Source organism: Globicephala melas, chromosome 18 (genome assembly GCF_963455315.2).
Source record: "Globicephala melas chromosome 18, mGloMel1.2, whole genome shotgun sequence".
In the NCBI taxonomy this organism is placed as follows: domain Eukaryota; kingdom Metazoa; phylum Chordata; class Mammalia; order Artiodactyla; family Delphinidae; genus Globicephala; species Globicephala melas.
Genome location: NC_083331.1, coordinates 5,272,819 through 5,285,559, shown reverse-complemented (window position 1 = coordinate 5,285,559; position 12,741 = coordinate 5,272,819). Strand labels below are relative to the sequence as shown.

Sequence of the window (12,741 nt, the reverse complement as noted above, 5' to 3'; positions counted from 1 at the left end):
GCAGCTTGCTAGGGTTGACCTGCTTTCTCAGAACCCGGCCCCTTTGGCCTCTGGGAATGTTCCCTAAGCAGCACCAACGGCTGAAGCATTGTTCACGCACTTAGTTACACATCGTGATGATGGCTCAGGGCCCAGTAAAGATAAGACACCTCGAGGAACGACGGTTCTGTCATCTGTAACTCCTACTGAACTTGAAATGAGAAGAAAGATTGTACTCTGTGATAATAGACATCCTGGTAAATAACACTCCCAGTTTGTTCCTTCTAGTGTGTTCACAGAGACCTGGCAGCCAGGAATGTCCTTGTGACCCACGGGAAGGTGGTGAAGATCGGTGATTTTGGACTGGCTCGGGACATCATGAGCGATTCCAACTACGTGATCAGAGGCAATGTAAGGCTGCTTCTTCTCACGTAGTTTTATCCTGTTATTTTGTGGTTTTGTCATCACTAATCTGAACATCTGCACTCACTGTAGTGCATTTGTGATTTATGTTAACCTCAGAAAACTTCCTCCCAGCAGTTTGCTTTCTTGGGCTTCAAAGGTTTTTCTGCAGCTTCACGGAAATATTCCATCTGTAATAAAAGTTGAGCAAAATAGCATCACACCTAGCAATTAGGGGGCTTTGAGTGCAATCCACATCTTAAAAAAAAATCTCATTACTTAAAACTCATTTCAGTTCCTTCATCTATAAAGTGACTATTGAGTTATGCTTTCATTATGGGAATAGGTAATTGTTACAAGACAGCATTTTAAAAATACAACATGTAAATTAAATATTAAATATACGTTTTAAAAAGGCACAGTATTTAAATCAAATGTTAGTTAATGAATATTTGTCATCCTCTTACTGTTACACAGGGAGACCTAAAACATCACTGAATCTACTTGTTAAAAAAACCTAAGGACACATGTGTCACTTATAAGAGAACTACTAAAAATACTAGATGGTAAGATTGTGTGTAGTTGAAAGGGTATGATGGTTTTTGAGAATGACATTGCCTGGATTTAAGCCCCTGTTCTTTCTGGCTGTTCATTTTTGTGATTTCTCTCTGCTTTATGGCCCCTACTTGTGAAGTAATAATAATAACAAATGCTGGTATTGTGCTTACCACGTGCTAAGCGCTATTCTAAGTGCTTGACGTGTATTGACTCATTTGGTCCTCAAAGTACCCGTTTGTGGTTGAGGAAACTGAGGCACAGAAAAGTCACTTGCTCGTGATGACACAGCACATGGGTTAGAACATGAGTGGTCTGAGCCCCACGTCTGTGCACGAGCGTGATGATACAGCATTTCCCATGAGGAGTATTCACTTGCCGCAGAGCGTTTATGGGAATAAACCAACCAGATTCCGTTGTCCAATACATGTTGCAAATCAAATTAAACTGTGTTCCCGCTAGAATCAGACACACAGCTGATTTTGGATCTGCACTTCCCTCATTGTAGCTGCGGTCTTAAATAGGATGAACTAATAATGGCTATGAAGTTTCTACCCTACTAGCTGGTGGTTTCTTAAGCAGGAAAGGGAATTCCATTTGGAACCACAATTAATCCCTTTAATTCATCAAATTAACCAGACTAGCCTGCTTGATTCTCCCAGCTCATCCTTTTGAATAGGGTTTAAAACAGGGTATCTTTCTTGAGCTTTGATTTTACTTGGCAGATTAAATGTGCACCGTTAAGGGCTCTCAATCCCTGAAAAAGAAAATACTACAAAATGCTCAGCCCCAGGAACCTCTCCGTCCCCGTGTCTTGATTCTAACCTGAGGCTGTACTAATTCAAAACTCCCCTTTCACGCTACTGAGAATTACTAAAACCACAGAAACCCGCCTGGTGTCATTTCTGGAAGCGATGAAGTAATGCTCCTCCCATCACATTCTTGTGGATGGCATTTCCACTAAAATTCTTCCAAGAAATGCCTTAACAAAGTACCCCACTTACCTCTGGGGCAGTGCCTGGCTACGCAGCAGGAAGCGAGTGTCTACTGTGAAACTTACCAATGCCAAGTGCAAGCTTGAGTTTTAAAGAAATAAAGTTTTGTTTGTTTAAGGCCACTATGTTACAATATTAATTTGAAAGTGAAAAAAAGCCCACTTGAGGAATACGATTTTCTCAAGGAAGCGTTAAGTGTGGCCTTAGGGAGAGAATAAAAGTCATCACCTAGCTAACGAGAAAAGAAGGAATGTTTGTACGTGGAAAATTCACCATTGATCTCCGCTTGGATTTGACACAGGCCCGTCTGCCTGTGAAGTGGATGGCTCCTGAAAGCTTGTTTGAGGGAATCTACACAATTAAGAGCGATGTCTGGTCATACGGAATATTACTCTGGGAAATATTCTCGCTTGGTAAGACTTGCAGTTCCCTGAGCCCTGGGCTTCTGCGCTGTGCCCCCTCTGCACTCCTCCCCCGCTCCTAAGTCAAAGGGTGGAAGAAATGCCATGACCCAGAGCCCGCCTAGTCTTACTTCTGTTGCGGCCTGAGCCCCTTTCTTTTTACGTGCTGGTGTCCATTGGTCTGTCCTGCCTGCCAGAACGTGGCTTCTCCTGCCCAGCACCCCACAGTGCTGGCCCAGGGAGCCACAAACCCTCGTGTTTGCCAATTGAGTGAATAATAAACAACTGAAGGGTGAGTGGATGGTTATAGACCCTCTTATTTTTCTCAGGTGTCAATCCTTACCCCGGGATTCCAGCTGATGCTAACTTCTACAAACTCATCCAGAGTGGATTTAAAATGGATCAGCCATTCTATGCCACGGAAGAAATGTAAGTGTAAGTCAGACCGTAAAGCGGCTGACATCGGAAATTTACAGCCTGTCTAGCTCCAAACCCATGAGAAAAAAAGTAAAACTCTTTAGTATGAAGTTCCCATGATTCCTCTTAAGAAAAGGAAAGCACAGCAAAGCAAAGAAAGGAAAAGAAAAGGAAAGAAAACGCTTCCTTTTGGTTTTGGGGATTTCTGAACATAACTGAATGTTTTCTGGGTTTCAGCTCCTTTACTTGAGGGACCCTTCTCCTGAATTCTGGTCCACACTGTATTTGTCAAAATGCATCATCTAATTTGTGCTTTCTCATATGAGTTCAAAAATCTAAGCTAGTCCTTGCCTCAGGACGAACATGCCATAAACAGCTATCTCCACAGCAATAAATGGGGCTTCGTTAAGTGGAAAGTGACCCATTTTGCTTCATTCAGATTTCCTATCTTGCTTCTTCTCCTGTTGTCTTTACAGATACTTTATAATGCAATCCTGCTGGGCTTTTGACTCAAGGAAACGGCCATCCTTTCCTAACCTGACTTCATTTTTAGGATGTCAGCTGGCAGATGCGGAAGAAGCGGTAGGTAGCAGCACAGCATCTTATAAAGTATCATTAGGAAGGAAAGAACTCTGTAACTCAGAACACTCATTGCTGATTTCCTAAGTGCCAAAGGTACCAAGTTGCCTTCCTCATCACAACTGGTCTAGGTTGCTCTTTAAAAGTTGTATGGGGTCAAACTCATAATCCGAAACTCAAAACAAAGGGCCACCCATCCTTCAATATAATTAGATTAAGGAAAGCATTCAGAAAAGTAAAGCTGCTCTTGTCCTGAAAAAAAAAAAAAAAAGTTGTATGGGGTTAGATATACTTATGGATAAGTGTTTTTAGGGGAAAGTAAAAAAGAAAAACTTTTCCTGAAGATTTTAGCCAATTGATTAAGAAATTAAATGCTTTTAAGTGACCAGTGCTGAGGACCAAACAAATAAATAAAACGTAATCCCTGACCTCCAGAAGCCACTGACTTTACCTAATTCGGCATGAAGGTTTTGTGTGGAATAATCATACAACTCAATCATGTAATAGAGTGGAAAGAGCATCGACCTGGAGTCCTGAGAGCTTAATACCAGCACTGGGCCTTAGTTTTCTTACCTGTAAAATGGGTTGCTAAGCTAGATGACCTTTGAGCTTTGGGAACTGGGAATTACTTTGCTGATTCTCACCCTTAACAGTACCGCCTGATGGAGTTAGAGGAACCATCCCCTAGACCAAATGAACAAAGGAACCTGGAACCCCCAATACCTCGGTTCAAATCTTGGCTCCGTTGTTTGCTTCTGATATGAGTTAATTAAGTCACTTAATCTTTGGGGGAGGGATGGTCTCAGTTTCCTTACCTGAAATATGGAATTAACAAATCTTTGTGGATTTGTAAGGAGTAAATAAGGTGATGTATGTGAAAAGACTTAGCACCTGGGGAACACTTAGCAGGTGATAAATGTTAGTTAAATATGAATCTGAGTCTTTAAATGGATCGTCCGTCCTCTTTTTCTACATTATGAGGAGTCCATTTTCAATTCTGTAGTCTTTCCAGAGACCTGTGAGGGTGGTACGTGTCTTCTCCTCCTGTTATGATTTTGTTTTTAATCACATATGGAAATTCAGTATTGTCGGGGAATTAGGACAAAAAGGAGAGATGGAAAGCCCCCAGGGGACTCAGGCTACAGAGCGGATGACTTGTAAACAGTTAAGGACACTGTAAAATAAACCGAAAGCAGAGTTTTAGAGAAAAACAAGTAATGAGTAATTTTTACTTGCTGGGCAGTTGGGTGTGGCTCCGCGGCGGCGTTATTTGAGCTGAGCCGTGAAGACTGAGTAGCTTTTGGCTGCTCTCTGGGGGATGGGGGTGAGCAGGGTGCTCCAGGCTGGGTGAGTAATATAAATAAAGGTTCAGAGCTGAGAAAGTAGAATGGAAAATAATGGGTTGTAACTAAAGTATAGGGTGAGTGGGGGCAGGTGGAGGAAAACAAGACTGCAGAGCTGGTGTGACCAGCATGGAGGGTCCATGGCTGCTGAGGTGCCCTTGGCTTTGTTCAGGACGACCTTGATCTGGCCAGAGTTCCCCTCTCACATCCCCACACCCACAGGACGTCCCAACCCGCTTCCCTCTGTTCGAGGGGCCTCAGAGGTATCAGGGATGGCTGAATTGCAAGATGCCCGTGGATGAGGATTCAGCTGAGGGCATCTGTGCTCCAGGACCATCCTCCACGTTTTCCCCAGTCTCCTCCACTCCCTGCCCCTCGCGATGGAAGGTTCCTTTCCCTCCCAGTATCAAAGGCGCTGAGAGCAAGCTGAAACGCCTTTAGCTAAGTTAGAGGATGGGACCCCTTGGGTGAGATGAGCACCCCAGGAGGAGCCCCTTGCTCCTGCAGGTGCTGTGGGCTCAGTCCAGAAGCCTGGGAAGCAGACACTGGGATTCAGTCCCCACTTGCCGCTTGGCTGGCCACCTTCGAGACAGGCACATCCTGCACCTCGATGCCAGGCAGCTCCGCCCACAGTGGGCAGGCCCCTGCCCCTGCCCCTCCGTCTCTTCTCTTCACATCTCCTAACACGTCACGTCCGGTCTCTTGGGTGGGAAAACAGGCCGGCATTCCTGGCGCAATCTTTCCTTGCACCCACGTGAATGGTTTTTGTAGAATCTCTGTCTCGGCTTCATCACAGACCAGGAAGGAAGATGGCTCTTGGAGAACAAGTGAGACGGGGAGGGAAACACATCTAGAAATTTCAGGTTATCACTTTAGATCTAACCCAACCCTGATGGTACGGAGTGAGAGCAGGGAGCTCACTGAGTAACATGCTAAGGCATTATTCAGACACTGATGAACCAATGAGATTTTTAGAATGGACAGACGTGCTTCAATATCTGTCTTTGATAAAGACCCAGATCACTGTGGATGGTGACGGATGTTAACCAGATTCTTGGGGTGATTCTTTTGCAATCGATACAAATGTGAATCACTGTGATGTACGCTTGAAACTAATTTCAAGTGTAACAACATGTCGATTATACCTCGATAATTAAAAAAAGAGCCTGATCAAATAGTTTCCCCTCTCCAAATTCTCCCCTAACTTCTGATTTCAGGTTCCTTCTTCTGAATCCCCTAACACTTTGTCTATCCCTCTCCATGAAACTCAAGTCATGCTGTGTGATAGTTTTGCTTTGTGGGTCTGTCTGCCTCCTCACTAGATGTGATCCATGAGGGCTAGGATGACGTGCTCTCGTCTTTACATCACCTGATGTCACCCCATTGTCCGGAGACAGTAACTGGCTATTAAATAAATGAATGAATGTCAACGTGAGAGTAGGTTAGTGACCACATCTGTTTTGTTCGCCATGGTATACGCAGCTGTGGCATCGTGCTTAGTTCTCTCAGCTGTAAAATGTGTTGCTGAGCTACATGATCTTAGGGGGTACTAAGCAAATAGTTCTGGATGGAGGGAAGGAAAGGATGCATAAAAGTACGTTCAGGAAAACAAAGGCAAAAGAGCGGAAGTAAGGACACCAGTTAGGGTAGTTCCCTGGCGGTCCAGGGGTCAGGAGTCAGCACTTTCACTACCAGGGCCTGGGTTTCATCGCTGGTTGGGGAACTGGGATCCTGTGTGCCTCGGACGGCAACAGCAACAGAAACAAAGAAGGACACCAGTTAGGAGGTGACTGCAGCCGGAGAGGTGAGCAGACGGGGTGAAGGGATGATGAAGTGGCAGTGGTATGAGGGAGGGACAGGCATGCCTTCTGCTTCCAGAAAGGCCCCTGAACTCACGCCATCTCTCTTCTCCTATCAGCCCCTATAAATTATGGGAAATATATACATTTTAAAGATAGAACTGGGGCTTCCCCGGTGGTGCAGTGGTTAAGAATCCACCTGCCAATGCAGGGGACACGGGGTCAAGCCCTTGTCCCAGAAGATCCCACATGCCGCGGAGCAGCTAAGCCTGTGCGCTACAACTACTGAGTCTGCGCTCTAGAACCTGCGAGCCACAACTACTGAGCCCGCGAGCCACAACTACTGAGCCCGCGAGCCACAACTACTGAAGCCCACACGCCCTAGAGTCCATGCTCTGCAACAGGAGAAGCCACCGCAATGAGAAGCCCACGCGCTGCAGCAAAGAGTAGCCCCCGCTCTCTGCAATTAGAGAAAGCCTGTGTGCAGCAACAAAGACCCAACGCAGCCAAAAATAAATAAATTTATTTTAAAAAAAAAAGATAGAACTGAGGCCATAATGGCCTCTGAAAGCAAGAAGGAGATCTTTGTGGACCAGAAATTATGGAAAATCCCCAAGAAAATGAAAGCAGTTAAGACTGAAGAGGGAAAACCCAAAACAGAGGCTTCTTTGAAAACACAAGGCAAAGTGCTTTCCTAAAAGGGTGGGAGAGGTATAGATTCTGCAGGAGCTCTGTGGTGGGAGCAGCCACACTGTTAAATAAATACAAGAATAAAATGGGTGTTAAATATGTAAGTATAACCACTGGTGAAGGAGAAATATAATACATAATCTCAGATTCAACAGAGAAGAAAAAAGGGACCCTAGAAAGCATGATCAACATAACAAAATGGAAAAGAGAGAAAGAAAAGGAATTCATGACAATAGAAAAGACAAAATGGCAAGGATTATTAAGCTCATTTAAGAAAGAGAATTTCGGGCTTCCCTGGTGGCACAGTGGTTAAGAATCCGCCTGCCAATGCAGGGTACACGGGTTTGAGCTCTGGTCCGGGAAGATCCCACATGCCGCGGAGCAACTAAGCCCCTGTGCCACAACTACTGAGCCTGTACTCTAGAGCCTGCGAGCCACAACTACTGAGCCCACATGTCACAACTACTGAAGCCCACGTGCCTAGAGCCCATGCTCCGCAACAAGAGAAACCACTGTAATGAGAAGCCCGAGCACCGCAAGGAAGAGTAGCCCCCCCTCGCAGCAACTAGAGAAAGCCCGCGTGCAGCAACAAAGACCGAACGCAGCCAAAAATAAATAAATAAAATTTAAAAAAAAAAAGAAAGAGAATTTCAAAAGTGGGTATGAACCGTCTTCCACATCTCGGGCCCTGGAGCCCTGGTAAGGCTCTGGAGAAGAGCGTTCCCGGACCCAGAAGATAGGAGTAGGAATAAGTAAACCCTTCTGCAGGGTAGGCTGCTGATGTGACTCACAATTCAAAAGTGCGTCCTCTCTGGTCCAGCAATTCCACTTCCCTCATTTATTCCAAAGAGAGACAAAGTCATGTGTGCACTTTTCAGTTTATGTGATACAACCAACCCATCAACAGTTTAACTATGGTACATCAGTACTGTGGAACCCTAGGCTGCCGTTAAAAAATGGGACATGCCCGTGTGTAGTAAATAGTGAAAAGATGTAACACATGTAACATAGGAGCAACATGTTTGTAATTCAAAACAAGGTTCTACAACAGAACCTACAGTCCCAGCCGCCCGACACAAAATTGTGTGTGAACAGCAAGCTAGCTATAATGGTGGCTTCATTTTTTTTTATATATATATCTTTCTATATTGCTTATTTTATCTATATGAATGTGTATTAACTCTATAATGAAACAAAAAAGTAGAGCTGTTTTCATTTTGGACAAAAATTTTTAAAGTCACTAAACTCCCAAGTGAAAACCCAAGACATCAATTCTCTGTATTTACTGCGTAAAGAACAGATCTTTTTTGTGGCCTTTCTCTGAGTTTCTTAAAATTTATTTTATCGAAGTATAGTTGATTTACAATGTTGGGTTCGTTTCTGCTGTATAGCAAAGTGATTCGGGTATACATATCTATACATTCTCCTCCATGATGGTTTATCACAGGATATGGAATATAGTCCCCTGTGCTGTACAGTGGGGCCTTGTTGTTTATGCATTCTCTATATAAATGGCCTTTCTCCTTTATGGTTTTTCTGCATGGCCTCAGGATTTCTAGATTGAGATTTTACGTCTAAAAGAAGAAACAATAAGGAAATGAAATATTTGACTATGACTTGACTTCTCCATTAATAAAAGGATGAAATTTGCTTTGTCAATTCATTTGTAGAATATCCTCTAAGATCTATGCATAAGAAAAGTAACAATTGTCATGTAGGCATGTGACACGTAAGTCTTCATCAGATGGTAATGAGTGTCCTGTCTCTTTCCCACATGCAGATGTATCAGAACATGGATGGCCATGTTTCGGAACGTCCTTCTGTTTACCAAAACAGGCGACCTTTCAGCAGAGAGGTGGACTCAGGGCTACCCTCTCCACGGGCTCACATTGATGATTCCTAGAGAAACAATTTAGTCTTTAAGGACATCATCCCCCCCGCCTACCTTAAACAGGCTGTAGATTACCAAAACAAGATTAATTTCATCACTAAATGAAAATATATTCTCAACTGCTGCTTTGCTGGACTTTTCTCTAGAAGCGCTCTGTATTTACTCTTGTTTCCAAAGGGACTTTTGTAAAATCCAGTCATTCTTTGCACAAGGCAAGAAGAGCTGATAATTAACTTTATCGGAGCATCTACCTACATCCACAGGCCTTCCCAGTCTGGCTTGAGTGAAAATTGTGTACCTGAAGTATAGTATATTCTTGTAAATACAGAAGACAAAAGCATTTTGCTAAGGAGAAGCTAATATGATTTTTTAAATCTATGTTTTAAAATAATATGTAACTTTTTCAGCTATTTAGTGATATATTTTATGAATGGAAATAAAATTTCTACTATAGAGATGTTCGTTATGGAATTGTTCCCATGGTAGATTTAGGGTGAGACTTAACTGGAGTCGTGAACCTACTGAAACCATGTCAGATGTTTTGTTTGTGCCTGTGTGTATTCCTCCTATGGTGATGGCTAATTCCTCTGTCATATTTTTGAAAGGCTCCATGACTCCTGCCCCCAGACTGTGTGAAGAACAGCCGATGTTCATGAGCTTTACAAAAAAAGGTGTCATACACTGTGTAGACTTCCAGAGCCTACGTTCATTAAAAAAAAAAAAAAAACAACCAACCAACATTATGCTAAGATTCACTCATGATATTACACGGAGCTGTGAATATACAATTACTACTATTTATTCATTTTCACATGATATTTGAAGTTTTAGGGGTTGGATGGTGTAATGGGTTCACAGGCGTTCCTCACTGTATTATTATTTTTAAAAAATTAATTAATTAATTAATTTTTTGGCCGTGCCATGAGGCATGTGGGATCTTAGTTCCCCGACCAGGGATCGAACCCGTGCCCCCTGTATCGGAAGCACGGAGTCTTAACCACTGGACCACCAGGGAAGTCCCCTCATGGTAGTATACTTAATAACATAATTTCTGTATGTACCAAATATGATATTTAAAAGGCAATATTTTCTTAGGAGGGATGGCATTTATTTTATTTTTAAAGTTTATTTTATTGAAGTATAGTTGATTTACAATGTTGTGTAATTTCTGCTGTACAGCAAAGTGATTCAGTTATATGTACACATTCTTTTTCATATTCTTTTCCATTATGGTTTATCACAGGATATTGAATATAGTTCCCTGTGCTCTACAGTAGGACCTTGTTGTTTATCCATTCTCTACATAATGGTTTGCATCTGCTCATCCCAAAGTCCCAATCCAAGGAAGGATGGCATTGAAAAGCCTCTCAGGGGACTAGGTAGGGAGGGAAGGATTGGGTGTTTCAGATTAGCAGATGCAAACTATTAATAATGTAGAGAATGGATAAATAACAAGGTCCTACTGTATAGCACAGGGAACTATATTCAATATCCTGTGATAAACCATAATGGAAAAGAATATGAAAAAGAATGTGTACATATAACTGAATCACTTTGCTGTACAGCAGAAACGCACAGCATTGTAAATCAACTACACTTCAATAAAATTTTTTAAAAAATAAATAAAAACCTCCTAAGGGAAAATGAAACTAGCTTCTTTTAAACCCAGCTCTTACCACAGGTTTAGTTCGGGTCAAGTTGTGTCCCTGCCATAACTACACATTTTTAAAAGGTGTCAGAACACAACCTACAAGCTCGGATCTTAGAGAAGCGTTGCTGCTACCGCCAGGACAGCCCCTGCCGCCGAGCCCTTGTAGGAATCTTTGCCAGTAGGTGGCGCCCTGGGACCACTGTTTTCATGACCGAGCCAGACTCCGGGACTCCAGCCTGCCCCTGGACAGACAAATTGTAAGAAGCAGAATTAAAGAAAAGGCCAATCCGTTGATGAGAAGGAAAAATAACCCTCTATGCAGACAACATCAATTCATGTATTCACCAACCGTGGGAATGATAGTGCATTTTATGTGCATTATTTAACATTCCCGACCGTCATGGAGCAGCCTGGGGTCAGATTCTTTCCGAGGACCTGGTATTTATTCTACAGCGTGCGTTCATCTGCGCAGGGAATGCGCTTTGGAGCTGCTTCTTGGAGCACCTTCTCTGCTTAATGTTATCTGAGCCTGGACTGGCTTCCTATACTGAAAACAAAGACTGTTTCCTAGAGATTCCCAGAATTAAGAAAAACACCCTGAGGGGCTGGCCTGCAGCAGGGAGATACCTGGGTGACCTCTTATCACAGCTGCAGCCCTTCTTCTCCCACCACCGCCGCTTGTGTTCCTTCCTGATCGAGCTTCTCTCTCTTCAGCTCTTCATGAAGGACCTTCTCAGTAACAGATTTGTCTGAACTCGCCTGCCAGGCCCACTGTCGGTTTTGTCAAACATAAACGACGTATCGGAATTCACATTTGCCAGTGTCTGGGCCACAATCACCATCAGCAACAGAAAAAAAAGGAGGAGCTCTTATCACCTAAAAAAACACATCTTTTTAGCTCCTGGAGACCCAACGTGTATTAAATTTCAAATTAAAGAGACAGAAAAGTCTTTGATGATTTTTTTTGCACTAAAATATACATAATATAAAATTTACCACTTTAGCCACCTTATAAATTGATGTATAGTTGATTTACAATGTGTTAGTTTCAGGTGTACAGCAAAGTGATTCAGTTGCATATATATGTATATATACTCTTTTAAAAAAATTTTTTATATATTGGGATATAGTTGATTAACAATGTTGTGTTAGTTTCAGGTGTACAGCAAAGTGATTTGGTCAATTATATATATGTATATATATTCTTTTCCAGACTCTTTACCATTGTAGGTTATTACAAGATATTGACTATAGTTCCCTGTGCTGTGAGTAGGTCTTTGTTATCTATTTTACACATAGTAGTGTATATATCTTAGCCATTTTTCAGTGTGCAGTTCAGCGGCATTAAGCACATTCACACTGTTGTACACCTGTCACCACCATCCATCTCCAGAACGTTCTCATCTTCTCAAACTGAAACTGTCCCCATTAGATACTAACTCCCTATTCCCTCTCCCCCCTCCCCCAGCCCCTGGCAGCCCATCCTTTCTGCTTCTCTGAATTTGGCTACTCTCGGTACTTCATATAAGTGGCATCGTGCAGGATATGTCTTTTTGTAACATAATGTCCTCAGGGTTCGCTGGGATGAATTCTTTATATTGTGCTGATTTGTTGATAACACACTGTATTCCAGAGCTGTGCTGAAGGCTCCACATGGATTTTCTCATTTAACAAATTGTGAGGTGGGAGCTTGTTCTGTGGCAGTTTAACGGTGAAACGGAGACGTAAGCCTGAGAAGGATTAAGTCACTTACTTAGATCCGCGGAGACACTAAATGCAGGCCTGACCCGTCACCCACGCTGGCCACCTCCTCACCATCTTACCATCCACTTCGGCCCTCTGGCCTCCTTCTGCCAGGACTTCATCTTGCTTTAGCTCAGTCCTCAGCCAATGAAATGAGTCTGGTAACAGCAAGATCACACGAGTTCCAGCTCCCAATTTGCTTCAAATTAAAAATGCATGTCTAGGGACTTCCCTGGTGGCGCAGTGGTTAAGAATCCGCCTGCCAATGCAGGGGACGCAGGTACAAGCCCTGGTCC

At 43.0% G+C, this 12,741-nt stretch overlaps 1 protein-coding gene across 4 annotated transcripts in view; it reads left to right on the top strand.

Annotated features, from left to right (window-relative positions):
- FLT3 (fms related receptor tyrosine kinase 3) overlaps nucleotides 1–12,741 on the top strand; it is an 83,025-nt gene that overhangs the window by 66,102 nt on the left and 4,182 nt on the right. For 2 of the 4 annotated variants that reach the window (XM_060288189.1, XM_060288190.2), the window contains exons 20-23: nucleotides 268–390; nucleotides 2,233–2,344; nucleotides 2,662–2,761; nucleotides 3,226–3,331. In XM_060288189.1, the coding sequence (XP_060144172.1) occupies nucleotides 268–390; nucleotides 2,233–2,344; nucleotides 2,662–2,761; nucleotides 3,226–3,331 (441 nt within the window). Of the gene's footprint in view, nucleotides 1–267; nucleotides 391–2,232; nucleotides 2,345–2,661; nucleotides 2,762–3,225; nucleotides 3,332–3,981; nucleotides 4,585–8,940; nucleotides 9,507–12,741 lie in introns of those variants that run through there. The other 2 variants (XM_030882610.2, XM_060288191.1) reach the window with 2 other exon arrangements.